Source organism: Phacochoerus africanus, chromosome 6 (genome assembly GCF_016906955.1).
Source record: "Phacochoerus africanus isolate WHEZ1 chromosome 6, ROS_Pafr_v1, whole genome shotgun sequence".
NCBI classification, from domain to species: Eukaryota; Metazoa; Chordata; class Mammalia; order Artiodactyla; family Suidae; genus Phacochoerus; species Phacochoerus africanus.
In genome coordinates this window covers 65,009,941-65,028,970 of record NC_062549.1, presented here as the reverse complement: position 1 = coordinate 65,028,970, position 19,030 = coordinate 65,009,941, and the positions used below count along the sequence as shown (strand labels likewise).

The 19,030-nt window shown below is 45.5% G+C and overlaps 1 protein-coding gene across 1 annotated transcript in view; it reads right to left on the bottom strand.

The window, feature by feature from the left end:
• TRAM1 (translocation associated membrane protein 1) overlaps window positions 1-11,004 on the bottom strand; it is a 31,261-nt gene extending 20,257 nt beyond the window's left edge. The window contains exons 1-4 of the mRNA XM_047783774.1: window positions 10,652-11,004; window positions 2,518-2,581; window positions 939-1,060; window positions 705-821 (exon numbers count right to left, since the gene is read on the bottom strand). Coding sequence (XP_047639730.1) covers window positions 705-821; window positions 939-1,060; window positions 2,518-2,581; window positions 10,652-10,774 — 426 coding nt within the window. The 5' untranslated portion in view covers window positions 10,775-11,004. The remainder of the gene's footprint in view (window positions 1-704; window positions 822-938; window positions 1,061-2,517; window positions 2,582-10,651) is intronic.
• Between the last annotated feature and the right edge of the window lie 8,026 nt (window positions 11,005-19,030).

Genomic DNA, 19,030 nt, shown 5'->3' with positions numbered 1-19,030 from the left:
GGTACTGCCGAGTTGTACAGGAGTAAGTCCACACAATAACCAAGTCTTTTCCCTAGATAACCAGATCTGTTTATGAGAATTATTGCACACGGATACATTAAAAAAAAAAAAAAAACCTTGGAAGTAGTGCAGCAGGTTAAGGATCTGGCACTGCCTACACGCAACCTATACCACAGCTCATGGCAACGCTGGATCCTTAACCCACTAGGCGAGGCCAGGGATCGAACCTATGTCCCTCATGGACTCTAGTCAGTTCATTTCTGCTGACCCATGACAGGACCTCTGGACTGTTTTTAAAGAAGGAAATGACTGGAAACTGTACAACTCAGGTAACCTAGTAAAAGTATCACTGTCATTTTTCCCTTTTTGCAATACAGAGATATCTGCAAATGACTCTAAGATATGAAAACAAGACTTGGATTGACAAAAAATGTGTAAGGCTTCCTGAAGCATTAAACCTAGCTGGCAAGTTTTGCTATATAAAACCTAGTTAAAAGAGAGGCTTACTGATGGAAACTGAGTTACACCAGTTCAGCAGCAGAACTTCATTCAAAGCTTAGCAAAGAAGAACAATAATAGAAGAGGAATTTTTCCAAGGTTCACGGTTTGCTTATGAGCATTAACATAGGACATCATTTTCCGTTCTGGGTATATAAAACGTAAATACGGTGAGAGATGAAAATTTAAACATAGAGCATACTTACAGATATTAGAATGAATGTGCCCCAAATACAAGAAAACAGGTAGAATGCACTAAGCTGACCAGATTCATTAAACTTGCTGTGTTTCGTTTTGGAGAAGTGCATTCGCCTGTTAATTTTCTAAAAATGGAAACAACTATTAATAATTAAGATCATATAAGATATTCACTATATGACTATCACAGTATGGAGAGCTAGTATTTTACAAAGTATAGATTTCTAAGATTGTATACTTACATCCAACACATACTCTTGAATTATGGCATGAATAATTATCGCCACTAGCATGTAGAAGAAAACGGTAGCCAAATCTTTGATACCATAGTAATAAAGGAACGCTGATTCAGTAGCTTGTTCTTCTGAAGGCCAAAAAGGACAGGACACACACACACACACAAAAATATACATGAGATTATAAAAACAGCACTAAGTACAACATAGTTATGGAAACAAACAAGAGGAGACTAACCTAGTAAAAATAAGTTCTATAGGAACGTCATGAAGATTTGCTTTTGGAGACCTTGAATCTTAGGAGCAATGAAAACCAAGGAGACCACCTACAAGTCCAAAGCTTCAGAGATTTCTTACAAAGACTTGACGCGTGTTAGTCACAGCCATCAAAGACCAAAGAACAGGGAGGGGAGGGGAGGGCACACTCAGATCCTGGAGGAAATTGAAAACTGCTCTCCTCCCAGGTTATAGTAAAGTTATACTTAGCCCATTTGCCTGTCTTTTCAAAGAACTTTAGAAACTTTCTACTTTCTAGCTCTACTTTCAAACTAGATACCACCACATTTATGATTATGAGGGAAAAACTGACTTAACTTGGATTTGAACTCTTAAGCAGTAGAGACAGAGGAAACTGCTACTTATAATAGTTTTCCATCTTTAAAATTGCTACAGTTTTTCAGAACAAACCTTAATCAAATACTTATGAATTGATGAAAGAGCTTTGTTCTTCTCTGGCAAACTCAAATTTCAGAACAACTTTGTGGTTTTGAGTCACGTGACTCAAAACCAAGTTACTAAATCAAATATTTACAAAACGATGTAACTGAACGAAAACCCGACTGACTCCATGTTGTATAATGGATCTTACACTCTCAACACAGACACTCGGGGCAAGTTTACTGCCTATGTTAACATTTTGTTTACTAAATACCTCAATTCCCTCACCCATGCTAGTTAAGTATATTATTGTATTCAAGTATAATCAACTTCCAATAACAACTTGATTTTCACATAGCATCATTCAGAAAAACTTTTTGAGATAAAAACTAAAAGTGTATTTTGGATGCTATTACCAGAAAATTCCTAGAGCTTACTGACATTTTCTCTAATCAAAACAGAGGACAGAACAGTAGAGCACAACAAAAATGGGAAAATAAAATGGGTTTTACATGTCTGAAACAGAACTCGCAGTCAGAAAAGCTGAACCTGAACATTGGACCTTTAGAAATCTTGACTGAACAATGATACTTCAGACAAATGTAAAATATCTATTAGGGTTTTCTTATGAAAAGATCAGAGGAAGAGAAACCAAAAAAAAAAAAAAAAGGAGTCTTTGATGGAATTTCAAATCCACTTACAAAAATATACAATAAACATTAAACACATAAAAACTGATCTTCATACAATATCTAGGGTGCAGTCAACCAAAAACATCAATCTTGCCTCACAAAACCAGCAGTAATATTCAGTCTTATCATGAGATCTGTGAAAATAATGAAGAACCTAGTGTTTATGGAAATTTCCAAGACTGTCCAACTGAACTCTTCTACTTAACTAGAAAATTCCAAAACATATAGCCACCTACCTGTTGCAGGGAGGGTAACATTGTACTGAAGAGTAACAAAAATTATAGAGGCTTTCGCTGTTATCTAGAAAGAAGAAAAGAAGATCAAGTGAGTTTGTGACCTTCTCCCAAACAGCAAACAGGGTGGTGGGGCGGGGGGGTGCTGCAAGTTCTGTGCCCCCAGCTAAGGACTGAGAGCACTCCAGTTCCTGTGGCGCCCCCAAAAGCACACCTGGAATTCTTGATCACCAAGGGGCTGAGCTTGGAATTTCACATATTCACCCTGCAGTTTCAGATGAGTCTGTGCAATTCAACCCTAACTTTAAGATTTTAAAAGAGAGACTGTCGTGCCAGTAAACAGTGTGTTGATTACGTGTTTCTTCTAGACCTGCACAATGAAGGCAGCATTCCCATCAAAAACTTTTTGAATGTAAATTAATGAAAGAGGAGGAAGCATAGTTACCATAACAAAAATGGATATGAGGTAGGGTCTGTGGCGTGTGCGTTCATCTCCCACACACTTGGCAGAGTTACATGGTCCATAAATACTTAACTGACCCGACTACGGGTAAAAGTGGTCAGAAGACAGAAATGGAGCACTTACTCAATATTTACAGGCACCAGGCACTGTCCTAGGCAAGAAAGGATAACAAAGATGAATGATAGAATCCTGATGACTAGAAACTTAGTCGGGCCTGGGAGACAGGTAAACAAATTGTTATAGTGCCATAGAACCCGTGCCCAATCGAACTCAAGATAAACAAAGTATTTCCTTGGTTTTTGATTCCTTCCTGGGGTGAGGAATGAGGCATGCTCTGGAAAGGCTTCGCAGGGATGTGGCACGGAGCTCTACTGCTGGAAGACAAAAATCCCTGGGCTCACGAAGGGACGAAGAGGCTAAGAGAAACAGAAGTGCAAAGGTCAAGGAGCAGTAAACAGGAGGTCAGGCCTGGGCAAACCTCAGGAAGTGGTAGAAGGGCCTAGAAAAGTTACCAAGAGCTAGAAAGGGTCTACTTTGTTGAGGTAAGAAGTTTAGATTTTACTTTAGCCCAACTAGATGATGAACAGGGGGAAGTTATTTGTCTTTCTGGAAAGATGGCTCACTGCGGCAGGTTACTGGGCTCTGAAGGGCCTTCATGGACCCCTATCTTTCTAGGACAAGAACAAAACTGGCCATGGGGTCCACAGCACATTCCAGGGGCCGGCCCCTCTGCTCAGCCTCTCCAGCCTCTCTGAGACCACGTCCTTAGCTCCCTGCATTCCTCCTGCCACAGGCTCTGGGACTTGGTTTTTACTTCAAACACTGTCAGAAAACCTCTCTGCTTCGGATCTCAGTTCAAGCACACCTTTTCCAGGAAGCCCCCTCCATCTCCTCGGGTAGGTCATCTCTGAGGTTAGATGACCTCAGAGACCGGTGTCCCTTACAGAACACATTCTCTTGGTGGGATTATATTACTACCTGCTGCCTGCCTCACTCCTGGGACAGCAGGCTCCATGGGACCACACCTGTTTCTGCTCATCACCACATGTTTAGAGCCCAGCACTGCGCATGGCACATATCAGGTGACCAATCAATAGTACTGAATAAGTATTAGATAAAAGAGGCAGAATAAGGCTTGCTAAGCAAGAGGGAAGAATCAAGGATTATGTACTGATGCCTCAACAACTAGGGGAAAAGCGACACTATTAATACAAATGTGGAATGCAGGAGGAAGGGAGGTTTTAGGAAAAGAAGAAATTGAGTTTTAGATAAACTTAGATTTCTGCGAGACATACAGATGGAAACACCAAGAGGCAGGTAAGAACCACGTCTGGAACTCTGCTGGGAGACCCTATCTTAAGCATCTGGAAGTCTCTATTTACAGACAGCACACAGTACATGGTCAAGGCTGTGGAAGTTAGAACTTGATGAGAAATAGGACAAGATCAGAACCATGGAGAGACCACAGAAAAAGCTGGTGGGAAATAAGAATGATTGAAGAGAGAACGGAGATTGATGCCCCAAAGCCAAAGGGGAAACGTTTTCAAAGGTAAACAGGCATTAAACTTTGTGTTGATAAAATCATAATTTCAAAAGAGCTGTGTCAGGAAAAGAGTGCAATGGAAAGGACAATTTAAGAAAGTCACCAGTGGCCGCAGCTTGTGTGATTCCAATGAAGAAGTGAGAGCAGAAGCCACATCAGAGAGGACTGCAGAGCACGAAAGGAACAAAGGGGCTCCCAGCGGTAGATGCCAGGGCAGGGCTGATGTTCTGTGATGAAAGAGAACGAGCCTGTGCGGGGGCAGTCAGGAAAGGGGCTGGGGCCAGGGAGAATTTAAACATGTCAGGGCAGAATGGACCCAGAGCTCTGGTAGGGAATGAAATACAAGGACAGCGCTCCAGGTTAATCCTGAGCAGTTTTCCTCTTTGACCAGGGAGAAGCAAAAATGATGAGACCTGTAAGTTCAAAAGACAAGAAACGGAAGAAACTCACATCTGATAAACTCTCACTTTCCCCATGGGAGAAAAAAAACCAATGTCATCTGTTAAGCATAGCTGAGGACTCAAATGATGAGTATTTTTATAGTTCTTTTGGGAAAGAAGTTGGCCAGAGGAAAGTAAAAAGATCCCTGGGTATTATTGATATGAGGTCAGAAACCTTTCATTTATAACATTATCTATCAGCATGAGTGTCTGACTTTCTCTGACAACCCTTAGCAACCCAGGGGAGGCACAGAAAAGGCAGCTGGCAGGCTGCATCCACAGGTGGTGATGCGCAGGCCAAAGAGGGAGAGAGGCCGAGCTGGCGAGGGAGCTGGGCCTGGGGAGAGCATGGACAAGTGGTTGAAGCCTGCATGAAAAGAAAGGAAAGCAACGAAGGTGCTAATACACTGGAGAAAAAGAAGGGGACGAGACACCACAAAAGCTCGGACAAGGTGGAGAGCTGGCAGCTGAGCAGCAGGAGGAGGGAGAGGGACAACATGTAGGCTATGGCTGAGCTCTGCTCTGCCGGAATCCAGGATCTGGAAATAAGGCAGGCCTGGGAGATAAAGCCGTGACATGACGGGGGTCGACATATAAAGGTCACCTGACTACATTTTGGGTCATTCACACAGATGCATGGGAACAGAATGATGACATGAGTTTCCAGTGGAACACTACTTTCATGCAGTTATTTTTAATAAAGTTGACTGATTACTGAATTTTATGTTTTAACAGCTTTATTTAGATTTCATGTATAAACACACATTCCACACCACTGTTTTTAGTTTGGAATATGAGGTCACTACTACCATAGCTAAAAAAACTTTTTAAGAGTCCTTTACAAATGACAAGTAAAATTCTTCAAAGATAAATTTAATATCAAATTCCCAAAGCAACAAAAATTAGATTATCTTTTTATGCTAGGCTTCCAAATAAAATTAAAATCTGGCTTCCAGCTAGGTTAGCAGCAGACAGTAAGTAGAAAAAGAATAGGAAAAATACAAACTGCATATCCCCAGAAAGTTTATAGAAAAATTAAACCAGGAGTTCCTTGGTGGCTCAGCAGGTTAAAGACCTGGCATTGTCACTGCTATGGCTCGGGTTTGATCCCTGGCCCTGGAACTTGAGCATGCTGTGGGTGCGGCAAAAAACAAAACAAAACAAACAAAAAAATTAAAACAAAGGAAAAAGAAAAATTAAACCAGTAATCATGCTCTTGGCCATTTTCTGGCCTCCTAAGCCTCATATCCCAGGCAGCATTGCTTCAGTTAAACAATTATTACAGTTAATCAATAGTAAGACAAATTAGTTTGGAATAAAATATGCTACAAAAATATACAATGTATTCAAAAGTACAAATAACTGAGTTAACAACAATCCTGGACATTTAAAACCCTGCTCTCCATTTATAAGAAAATTTTGAGACTTATTCAGATATATCTTAAACAGGTTACCACAAATTCTGATTATTTAATTTTGTATTGTATACAGTATCATGACTACCATAATATTTCTTTTCTTTTTTGTCTTTTTTTGTTGTTGTTGTTATTTATTGGGCCGCTCCCGCGGCATATGGAGGTTCCCAGGCTAGGGGTCCAATCGGAGCTGTAGCTACCGGCCTACGCCAGAGCCACAGCAACACCGGATCCAAGCCGCGTCTGCAACCTACACCACAGCTCACGGCAACGCTGGATCATTAACCCACTGAGCAAGGGCAGGGACCGAACCCGCAACCTCATGGTTCCTAGTCGGATTCATTAACCACTGCACCACGACGGGAACTCCAATATTTCTTTAGTGGGCACAGGATGGGGCTTGGTATCTTTTCTTATTATACAGAGATGTTGACTATTTTGTACTTGTTACTACGACACTGACTGGGTGCCTCAGAGATAACGGCAACTTCTGAGTATCAAATCCCACTTCCTCTCCGGCTTACATAAAAATTAAGACTTTTAAAAAAAAAGAAGGAAAGAAATGTTGGTATTAAGTCATGCTTAAAAATAAAACAAACCTCCCAGACCATTCCATGACAGATATAATTGTAACCGTCCCCTAAACCTGGCATGGCACAAACAACCCAGACTCCTGAGTATCTGGAAAATAACTCCCTGCCCAAAGAAAATAGTCCTAGTGGAAAGATCTAGCTCCTTCTCCAGAGCTTTACTTTCAGAAAGTTTCCCAAGTATCATTACCTCTTTCGACTGTTCAATTTTCCTAACTCCAATTTGAAGCCATTAATTATAGACCGTGATTTGCATTATGTGGACAGATACCGACTGTACTAGAAACATGATTTCAAAATTCACAGCAATTTTACTGGCGGTGCCTGTGGCATGTGGAAATCCCTTGGCCAGCAATCGAACCTGTGTCCCAGCAGTGACCCAAGCCACAGCAGTGACAATGCCAGATCCTTAACTGCCAGGTCATCGGGGAACTCCCACAGCAATTTCTGATAACATGAAATTCTCTGCAAATTAAACTCTTCCATTTGCCCCAAACCACAGTTTTATTAACCTTATCGTATATATAATTTATTTATTTATTATTTTTTAATTAAAAAAATTATTTTTTTGTCTTTTTGTCTTTTCTAGGGGCACATGGAGGTTCCCAGGCTAGGGGTCTAATTGGAGATGTTGCTGCTGGCCTATGCCAGAGCCACAGCAATGTCAGATCTGAGCCGAGTCTGCAACCTACACCACAGCTCATGGCAACGCTGGATCCTTAACCCAAGCCCACTGATCGAGGCCAGGGATTGAACCTGCAATCTCATGGTTCCTAGTCGTATTAGTTAACCACTGAGCCACTATGGGAACTCCTATATAACTTTTTTTAGATGCTTACTGTTGGACCCTTCTCTCATATAAAAATGCTCTCTTCTAAGAAAAAAAAAATTGCTGTCTTCTCTTTCCCAACTTTGATAGATAACAAAAGAATAATGAACTACCATTTACGGGATGCTTCCTGTGAGCCAAACACTGAACTAGGCATTATACAAAGTTAGTTTAATTCTCAGAGTAATCTGATGAGCCCTATTTTATAGAAAAGCAACCAAGTTGTGAGAAGTTAAATGACATGCCCTAGGTCACCCAGTTAGTGAGCAGTAGAGCCCTAACTCTCATTCAGCACCTATGCTGATTCTTCATTCTGGCTAGTAATATAGTACCTGCTACTGTTTTGTCAATTTCACCAAAAATCCTCTGACATTTCCTCAATATATTTACACAAAAGGCTTAACACTTCTGCTGCAAAAACATCAAATTCTCTATTATCCTAGCACAAACACTGTTATTCTATAATTAACATTGAGATTCAACAGCAATTATTATTATTATTATTTTTGTCCTTTTAGGGTGGCACCTACGGCATATGGATGTTCCCAGGCTAGGGGTTGAATTGGAGCTGCAGCTCCTGGCCACTGCCACAGCCATGCAGGATCCTTAACCCACTAAGCAAGGCCAGGGATTGAACTTGCATCCTCATGGTGGATACTAGTCAGGTTCATTCCCGCTGAGCCACAAGGGGAACTCCAACAGCAATTATTTTAAAAGTCAAGCAGCAAAACTAACCTAGTGAATTTCTTCTCATATATAGATAACATGCTTTCAAAACTTAAAACTTTAACATATGGTAAGAAAAATGTAGTACACCCTGCACAAACTTCCTTCTGTATGCTACTCTTAACATTTTTTGAACTGACTTTAAATGCTGCTATTTAGATCTTTGTTGTATCTATTTAAACTGATATATTTTACAGATGTATGTACACGTGAAAATCCACTTACTGTTAAAAAAAAAAAAAACCACTGACATGAGAGGCTAGGTACAGGTGGTGAACTTCCCCAAAAATGTGGTAAAAGAACAGGAAACATTTTACATAAAAGCAACATTACAGCATTCTAAGTGTCAGCATTTCTGATTTATATTCCATTTCATTCAAAGCACTGAAGATATACCCTGCAGGTAATATTACTCCTAAATTATATCTTTAAAGTCAGGAATTCCTTCCACGTGGAGACGGGTTATGCGTGTTTTACAAAATTGTTCAACATACTGTATACAGAAAAGTATTACTTCCAATAACAAAGCAGAAAGTATATATAAATATAAAATTTAAAAAGTGAGTACAAATGCTGCATTGCATTTTTAGTATCATATACATTCATACTTTATAGACTGTGAGATGCCTTCACACCACATTATCTTATCTGTGGCTGTGAGAACACCACAGGTGATGTTACTTCCTTACAAAGAGTAGAAAAAGTGAGGTTTAGCCTTTGATCACTAAATAAGTAAGTAGCACAGGCCAAGCCTAAAAAGAAGTAGGTGACATAAGTCAGTTCATGTCTACCTTCCCTTTCAGGATAACTACTACCTCCTTAGCAGTGGACTAAACAGACATAAATAACAGTCAAGAATTAAAAAAAAAAAAAATCGATATCTAGATCCAGAAAAGCCTATTTGAAGAGAAGCAAAAATAAAATATAAAGTTACCTAATAAGAACCTTAAAAAAAAAAAACAACCCACCTAAAAACTATATTCATCTTTTGGCTGTCTCATTCCACTAGTTTTTTTTCATGAATTCTTAATGTCACTCATCAAATATTTTGTAAGCACCTCCTACATCCCAGGCCCTATTCTAGACGCTGGAGATTAAGATAAAAAAAAATTTTTTTCTGCCCTTCCAGGAAGCGCGCGGGGGGGGGGGGGGAGGCACAATAAATAAGTAAAATCGTGTATTTGATGGGGCACAAGAGCTAGAGAAAAATTAATTAAAATGAGAAAGAAAATAAGGAATGGGCGTGTGCATTGGGGAGCGAGGCAAAGAAAGCCGTAGGATGTTACACGTTCACCCTGCAAAGTTTATTACCCACATTCAACAGCTGTTAAGTAAGTCATCACAATACTCGATACGTGGGAAGAGAATTTACACACTCCTGACATTTCCATCCTCTCCTACTTCAAGAAACAAAAAGAATATTATTCGACTCCTCGGCACTGCTATTCAAAACCCCGATTTCTCGACCAGACTTTGCTTCTTTACGGAAAGAGCAAAAAGTCGGGGCAAAAAGTTCGATCACTGGTAACAATACCAGTTGCGAGATGGGAGTTAAAACAATCCCGCAGCGGTCACTCGCTGCCCCGCGGCCACCGCCCTTCCACTGGGCTGCGGACGCCCGGCTCGGTCCGTCTCACCCCAAACTCCGTGCCACGGCGGCCCCCGCCCCCAGGCGCTCCCCGGCCCCCGGGGCCTGGCCAGCCCGCCGCGCCGGCCATTCCCCAGCCCGCCCACCGCCCGCAGCCAGCTCGGCGCTCAAGGGGCCGCCCCCGCCGCCCGCCGGCCCCTCGCCGGCTGCCACGTAACCCTTCGCGGGAACCAGGAACTGCGCCGCACGGCCGGCGGGAGGGGGCGGCGGCGGCGGCGGCGGCGGCGGCGGCGGGAGGGAGGCGTGCACCGTGGTCGAGGAGGCGACCCGGCGGCCCCGACCCCTGAAGGCGGGAAGGCGGCGGCCAGGCCCCCGGGGCCGCGGAGCCCCAGGCCGGGGCGGGGCAGGTCCGCTCCTCCCGGCCGGGCGGCCGGCACCTCCCCGCGGCTGGGGTCCCCCCCAGTCCCGGGCCGAAGGGCTGAGCTGGCAGGCGGGGCCCGGGGAGGGGGGCGGAGGGGTGGTTAGGGAGCGGGCCGGGCTCACCTCGAACATGAGCCCCAGCAGGAAAACCATCGCCATACAGGAGACGATGTCCGCGTGATTCTGCAGGACGAATTCGTGGCTCAGGACCGGGGGGCTCTTGGTGCTCTTCTTGCGAATCGCCATGGTGAAGCCGCCGCCCGTGCCTGCAGGTGCTCCGCCCCGGCTCCGCTCTTCCCAGCTGCTCACCGACTCGCCGCCGCCGCCTCCCCCTGGCAGCTCCTCACAGCCCCGCCGCTGCCGCTCGCTGGGGCTTCACTTCCCATCCCACAGCCAGTACGCAGCCGCCGGGGCCGCCCGGAAAAAAAAAAAAAAAAAAAAAAAAGTAAAACCGAGCCCACACTGAAAGCGAGCATGCGCAGTGGGGAGGCGGCGCTCGCTCGTGCTGCGGCCGCCCCTGCGAGTCCGCAGCGCCGCCTAGGGGCCGGAGGCCGTCCGCCCGTGGCCGGGGAGTGTAAAGGAACCTGAGCCGCGCCTCCTGTGCTCCGCTCCAGGGCGGGGGTTGGGAGTCGTTTGAGGCGCGAGCAGGAAGCTTAACTGGCTGAGTCCGCGGCAGGGTCCGAGGGCGGCCACGTGCTGTGGCGTGCAATGCAGCCCGTCTGCCTTCCCGCCTTCCTGGCCACCCAGCGCTTGGGTGTCACTGCTTGCTTCCACCCTGTCACGTCTTGAGAGCCACTGCCACAGTCACCATAATCTAAACATATGACTACGGCTGAAGTACACGAGGGTAGGCACATTCTTCGGTTTTAGCATCTGCCTTAAATATTAACTTCAGAGTTATTTTAAACACTCCTGAATTCTTTCTCCTGATCCTGGTAGGCTTGAGTTAGTTTTTTAAAAAGAGCAATTCCTATTTGGTCTCACCTACCCATCCCCCATCCCCATCTCCCAATAGCAATCCAACTGAAGACGAGATCAGTTTGGGTTTACTTGCTTCGAACTTATTAACAACACTTCTTGGTAACCTAGGGAGGTGATTTTTAAAAAGTTTGAGGAAGAGACATGTCCTCCTCTTCCATGTTTCTGCCCCAAACAAGATTCCTTTGTATTCTTTCTTCCGATGAGCTATACTGCTATTTACCGATTTGCCAAATCTAGAAACCACAGTCATCCTAGACTAATCCCTTCCAGCATCCTTCCATGTCCAAACTATTACCACTCTGACCCCTTCCCCCTTCCCAGTGCTGCAGCCTCGGGGGGGTGGGGGGACTCATCTCTCACCTGTGATATTACAACTCTGGTGAATCCCTTAGTGGGTTAAGAAGGTGAGTTTTTTAATCAGAATTCTGTCACTTATTACCCGCATGATCATAGGCTCAATTTCCTCATTTATTAATGTATTCAAAAATATTTATTGGGCATCTACCATGTGCTAAGGAACTGAAGGAAAAAGACAAATGAACCTATTCTTATGGGCTTTCATTCTAGAATGGGAAGAGGATCTTTTTAATTATTTATTTATTTATTGTCTTTTCTAGGGCTGCACCTGTGGTATATGGAGGTTCCCAGGCTAGGGGTCGAATTGGAGCTGTAGCTCCTGGCCTATACCACAGCCATAGCAATGCCAGATCCAAGGCGCGTCTGCGACCTACACCACAGCTCACGGCAATCCCGGGTCCTTAACCCACTGAGTAAGACCAGGGATCGATCCCGCAACCTCATGGTTCCTAGTCATATTCTTTAACCACTGAGCAATGATGGTAACTCCGGGAAGAGGGTCTTTAAACAAGATGTAAAAAGTGAAACATATGTAAAATTGAGATGAGGGTCTTGGAGAAAAATAAAGCAAGGGAAAGTGTGGGGAAGTTGCATTTGCCTGAAGACCTGAAAGAGTGAAGGAGCAAACAATAAAAAGATATCACCAATAAAAAGGGGATAATTGTAATACCTCTTCTAGTGATTAAATGAGATGATTCAAGGAAAGTGATTAGTAGAAATTTAGGACTCTATAAATATTAGCAATTGGAGTTCCCTGGTGGCTCAGCAGGTTAAGGATCCATCACTGTCAATGCTGTGGCAGGTCACTGCTGTGGTTCAAGTTCCATCTTTGGAACTTCTGCATGCCATGGGTGTGGCCAAAAAAAAAATGTTAGCTCTTATTATTTTCCTACTTTCTGATCAAACACTTGCTAGTTTTACCTACCTCCAAATCACCTTCCAAATTTATATCAGAATAATAATTCTAACAGGATTTTTTGATGGCCTCCCTTCTCCTTCATGGAAAGGTAGCATGACTGAATGGCACTTCATGGTTTGGCTTCTGCCTGTCCACACAGGCTCATCCCTGCCTGCTTAGGCCCCGGTCTCTTGGTACCAGCATTATTGACTTCCTACCATATACATATGATAGTATGGCATCTTCCTAGACCCTCCCCTGGCTTCCTGCTGGCTGCTGCTTGTGTCTGGAATGTTTTATCCCCTCCCCTCTTCTCCCCAGCATAGGCCTACGGTTCCTTTAATTCTCCCGCACATATGATCCCATGGAAACCTTCCCTGACTTCTGTGGTCCCCTCTAATGATTCAATTGCTTTTTTTTTTTTCTTTTTTGGCCACCCACCAAAAAAGAAAGTTCCCAGGCTGGGGGGTCAGATCAGAGCCGTATTTGCAACCTAAGCTGCAGCTGCGGCAATGTCAGATCTTTAACCCACTGTGCCAGGCTGGGGATCGAACCTGCATCCTGGTGCTCCCAAGACGTCACCGCAGCAGGAACTCCTTAATTGCATTTTTAAAGACAATTTTTTAATGAAATATACTTTATGGTCACCTATTTCAAGAGTATATTTCGATGGTTTTTAGTATATTTATAAAGTTGGGCCACCATCCCATAATCTGAGAACATTTTTATTATCCCCCAAAGAAAGACTTAGTTTTTTGTTCTTGAAACTCATATACGGAATGAAAGACAGACAACAAACAAGTCATTACCAATGGGATGGGCATTTTCAAGACTTGTTTTGGTGAAGGGTGCAGTGAACATATTCTAGGTCATTTGGAGATTAATTGTCCCACTAAACTGAAAGGGACTCTTTCAAACTTTGAAATTTAGTTGTCGCTGTTGTGTGAGAAAATACCCCCATTTGTTTTTTGTTGTTGTTGTTGTTGTTTTTTGGGGGGGGTTTCCTCTGTGGCATATGGAAGTTCCCAGGCTAGGGCTCCTACCAAAGCCACACCAACACTGAATCCAAGCTGCATCTGTGACCTGTGCTGCAGCTCGAGGCAACACTGGATCCTTAACCCACTGAAATCCTTAACCCACTGAGTGGGGCCAGGGATAGAACCTGCTTTCTCATGGATGCTAGTCGGGTTCCTAACCCACTGAGCCGCAATGGGAGCTTCCCCCACTGGCTTTTTTTCAGTTGCAGAAACCTACTATAATGTGGTCAGCCTAGGCCTGGGGGTGACCACTGGATTTGGCAAGACAGAGGTGCGTGTCAGTTTTCCAGGATGTCAAGACAGAGTTTGAATCATAAGAGTTTATCACCAATAGCATTTGTGAAAAGTAAACAGGAGAGGAGTGGGTAGGCAGGACCTCCAGCCCACGATGCTGGTCTGACAGCAGTGAAGGGAAGGAGGGAGGGCTGGGTGGGAAGAGCGTCAGACTGAGGTGCAGCCTGAGAAAGTTTCCCCTGGCTCAGTGCTGAGCTCTGACACATTGAGCAGAAGTGTGGGTCCTTGTTCTGCTGCTGTGCTCAGTCAGGGGCTGGGCACTCCTGCCACCTTCCAGAGAAGGCTGCAGCTCTCTCAGGCTCTGGTACCCACCCCTTCCGTGGCCCCTTGAAGCATCCCGTGGTCATTGTCTCAGGATATGCACTATCCCTCGTGGTTTCCCCACGCCCTGCCCATACCTCAAAAGAGCCCTTTGATGAAAATTTCCCCTAATTATCCAATTTAAATTTGTTATTTGCTCCTGCTAAGATCCTGACTTATTACAAAGATCGGTAGTGACATTCAAGAGAGGTTTTCTTTGGGATGATGGGAATAAATGGCTCGTTGGAGTGAGCTCAAGAGAGAACGGGAAGTGCCAGGATGGAGGCATGAGAATAAGGAACTCATCTGAGGAGAGTGTCCTCTAAGAGGAGCCAGAGAAATGGGCAAGGAGCTGGAGGGGGGTCGAGGGGTCTAGAGAAAGTTATTGTTTTCTTTTTGGAGATGATCTGTGTGAAAAATTGTTTTTTTGTCTGAAGTATAGATGATTTACAAAGTGATTCAGTTATACATGTGTATACATTCTTTTTTCATATTCTTTTCCATTATGGTTTATCACAGGATATGGAGTATAGTTCTACAGTAGGATCTTTTTTTTTTCTTTTTTTTTGTTGTTGTTGTTGTTGCTATTTCTTGGGCCGCTCCTGCGGCATATGGAGGTTCCCAGGCTAGGGGCTGAATCGGAGCTGTAGCCACCGGCCTACGCCAGAGCCACAGCAACGCGGGATCCGAGCCGTGTCTGCAACCTACATCACAGCTCACGGCAACGCCGGATCGTTAACCCACTGAGCAAGGGCAGGGACCGAACCCGCAACCTCATGGTTCCTAGTTGGATTCATTAACCACTGCGCCATGACGGGAACTCCCTACAGTAGGATCTTGTTTATCCATTATGTTTGTAATAGTTTGTATCTGCTAACCCCTCCACCCCCCCCAATCCATCCCTCCCTTCCCATGGATATGATCTCTTATATATTTGCAGGCAGAGAGAATGACCCATTAGAGAGAGGAGTTTCTTCTACTGGAGGTACTTGCAGGTACCTAAGAGGTGAGGGCATTTAGTAACAGGGGTGCGGTTCCCACAGTAACCAGAGAGCAGGTTGCTGATAGGTTGAGAATGGCGAAGGGCAAGATGAAGTTGTCTTCAGAGTTCCCTGGTGGCTCAGTGGCTTAAGGATCTGGCATTATTAGTGCTGTGGTGCCGGTTTGATCCCTGGCCTGGGAATTTCTGTATGCCTCAGGCACAGCCAAAAAAAAAAAAAGGGAAAAACAAAATAGATGAAGTTGTCTTCTGGTTGCTTCTATGTTCTTAGTAAAATATGAGATGAAATCATCAGGAGCGGGGACAGTGTACTGGAGTTTGAGGAGAAAATGGGGTAAAATTGTGGGAGGCTGACTGGATGAGAGGAATGTAATCGGCCAGCAGTGCCTACTTGAAACTTGGGGACCTAAATTTAAAGGGACACTGGAAGTTCCCGTGTGACTCAGCAGGTTAAGTATCCAGGGTTGTCCCCGCTGTAGTGCAGGTTCGATCCCTGGCCCCGGGGACTTCCTCATGCTGCAGGTGCAGCCAAAAATATAAATACAGGTGGAGGGATGGAGAAGGCAGAGTGGGGGTTTGCCAGGCCAGCATGACCGAGAGGCAAGGACGTCGAGGGGGAATGCAGACGAGGCCAGGGGTGATGAAGCAGAGGCTGTGAGCATGTGGCCCTTCCCCTCATTAATCTGTTACCCACCACCCTACAAGCCACCTTTTTTGCTGTGAAAGGCGAACCGCTCCTAACTGTGGCCCTGAGGCTGCCTGGCTTTGACTTCTGGTTGAGTTCAGCCAATGAAGACCACTGACCAAGAACCAGAAGGGAGTTGGGAGGTGTATCCCTCCAGCCCCCCGGCACCCCCCCCCCCCCGTCCCCCTTGCCTTACTTTGGTTCTGGTGGCGGCTGTGTTTTCATGTGACCACACGCTGTCCGCCCTGCTCACAACATCCCAGCTCTTTCTGGGCTCAGCACCTCCTGCCCTCCCCACCTCTTCAGGCTGTTGTTGGTTCCTCATCACTGGAGCCTCTGTCTCTGGTGGTTTCCTCAGCCGGCCCCCCCCCCCCCCGCCTCGGTCAGTGGGCCGATCATGGGACTCTCTCCAGGTAACCCCTTCTGAGCGTGCCATCTGTTCTTGCCATTTCGGTGTCCCCAGACCCAGAGGACAGAGTGCAAGGGACTCTGAATGGGGTGCGCCCGTGGGGTTGCGGTTGAAGATGCTTGGAGTGAGGCTATTGGCTGAAGGGGAAGTGGTCAGAGAGCAGGATGCTGGGATGAGTACTGGGGTCGCTGGCAATGATGAAGGGTGAGGGTCACCAAGGCAGACCGACGGGGACATTTTGGAAACAAGGAGTCCAGGCAGTTGTGGGGAAGGTGCTCTCCACACACTCTCTGCACCTCCTGTTGTCAAGAGGGACTGAAGGAGCAGAATAGCGACTATTGGGGGAGCCAACTAACATCTGGCACAAAGGGAGAGGACACAGAGAGCCAGAAAGCTTGGTTAGTGGCTTGAGGGTAGTAGGTGGTTTAGTTGGAGAGTGTGGGCTTCCAGAAGAGCTGGGCTTGCTTTCTTTCATTTTTCTTTTTAGGGCCGCACCTGTGGCATATGGAGGTTCCCAGGCTAGGGGTTGAATCGGAGCTGCAGCTGCCAGCCTACACCACAGCCACATCAACTCCGGATCTGAGCCATATCTGCAACCTGCACCACAGCTCGTGGCATCACCGGATCCTTGACCCACTGAGCGAGGCCATGGATCAAACCTGTGTCCTCATGGATACTAGTTGAATTCATTACTGCTAAAGCACCCCTGGGACTCCACTGGTGAGGTTCTTAACCCGCTGAGCCACAATCTGGAACTCCCAGAGGAGCCGGGCTTTCTGAGTGAGGGAGGAGACCTGTCTGTCAGGTGCACGGAAATGCCCACTGCCCCCCTGGGCTCTGTGGTGTGTGGGGCGTGGGAGGGAAGAGCAGTCGCCTCCTGAGAAGACTGCGGGGGAGGCAGGTTTCAGTTTCCACTTGGGGCTGCGGGTAAGTTCCTGTGTAAGAGGGCGAAGAAGACATGTGGGAAGGGGTGGAGGGTGTGGAGCTTTGCAGAGGACACAGCTGGGTTCAAGGGGCTGCAGCAGAAGGGCTGGGGGGAGGTGAGCTTAAGTCTCATAAGGGGATGGAGAGCCACGTGGAGGAGAGAACGGGCTGATGATGGGTGACACTGGAGGTTTGCCTTGGGAGGGGACTAAGGCCGAAAGGTGGGTGCTATCCAAATGGGCTTTTAGGGAAAAGTGGGGAATTGATTCTAATTTTAGCTTCCTTCTCAGGATGGGCGGCTTCAGAAGTTTATAGGGAGGCGTGACTGCCGTTAAGTCCTCTGAAGCGGGGTCACAGTGCTGGGAATGGGGTTGGTTCAGGAGGTCTCTCCTAGGCAGACTGATTGCTCAGGTGTGTCCAGTTTTTTTTTTTTTTTTTCCTGCTTGTAAGGCTGTGCCTGTGGCATATGGAGGTTCCTGGACCATGGGTCCAATCGGAGCTGCGGTGCTGCAGCTGGGCCTACGCCACAGCCATCGGCAACACCAGATCTGAGCCACATCTGCGACCTACCCCATAGCTTGCAGCAACACCAATCCTTAACCCACTGAGCAAGGCCAGGGATTGAACCCAAGGCCTCACAGAGAAACTTTTTTTTTTTTTTTTTTAAAGGCAACACCCGTGGCACATGGAAGTTCCTAGGCTAGGGGTTGAATTGGAGCTGCAGCTGTCAGCCTATGCCACAGCCACAGCAACGTTGGGTCCTTAATCCACTGAGTGGGGCCAGGGATTAAACTTGCATCCTCATGGATACTAGTCAGGCTCGTTTCCAGTGAGCCACAATGGCAACTCCCATGTTGGGTTCTTAACCCACTGAGCCACAATGGGAACTCCCAGCTGTGTCCAGCTTTGGAGGCCATTGTGTATCCAGCATGATGCTGGCTCCTGGGTGTCTGGGTAACAGGTGTTTTGGCAAATGTAGCTTGGACCCCGAAATGTGGAGATTTTCAAGATATTTTTAATGATTTAAAAAAGGACAAAAAGCAGGTTGTTTGAAATGGGGTCTATCCAGGAATATCTGTGGAAAGGGTCACTGTAATTGTGAGAAATAGAAAAAAAAAGGAAAGCTGGTCTTTGCCCTCAAAGAGGTTTCCTTTAGTTGGTTGTGCAAGACCTACATCAAAAGGGAAAAAACAGTTCTGAGATGATGGGAAAGTAAATAAGAATGTGTCTAATAGAAGTAAGAGCTTCACTTATGATGGAACATGTAATGTGAGAGAAAAGAATGTATACATATATGTGTAACTGGGTCATTGTGCTGTGCAGTAGAAAAAAAATAAAAGGTAAAAAAAAAGTAAGAGCTAAAGTGGACTGCTGGATTTCAACATCTAGGGGCAAAAGGATGGAAAAGCAGACATTAATATTCTTTGCATAACTACTGTGTTCCAGGTATTTTACTTTCACATGGGTTTTATCATTTCATTTTCACAGAAACCCTGCAAAATAATTGTTATTTTAACCTAAAAAATGGGGAAACTGGAGTTCCTGTTGTGGCTTAGCAGTAACAAACCTGACTAGTTTTGGAAAAACAGAGGAAAAAAAAAAAAAAGGAGTTCACGT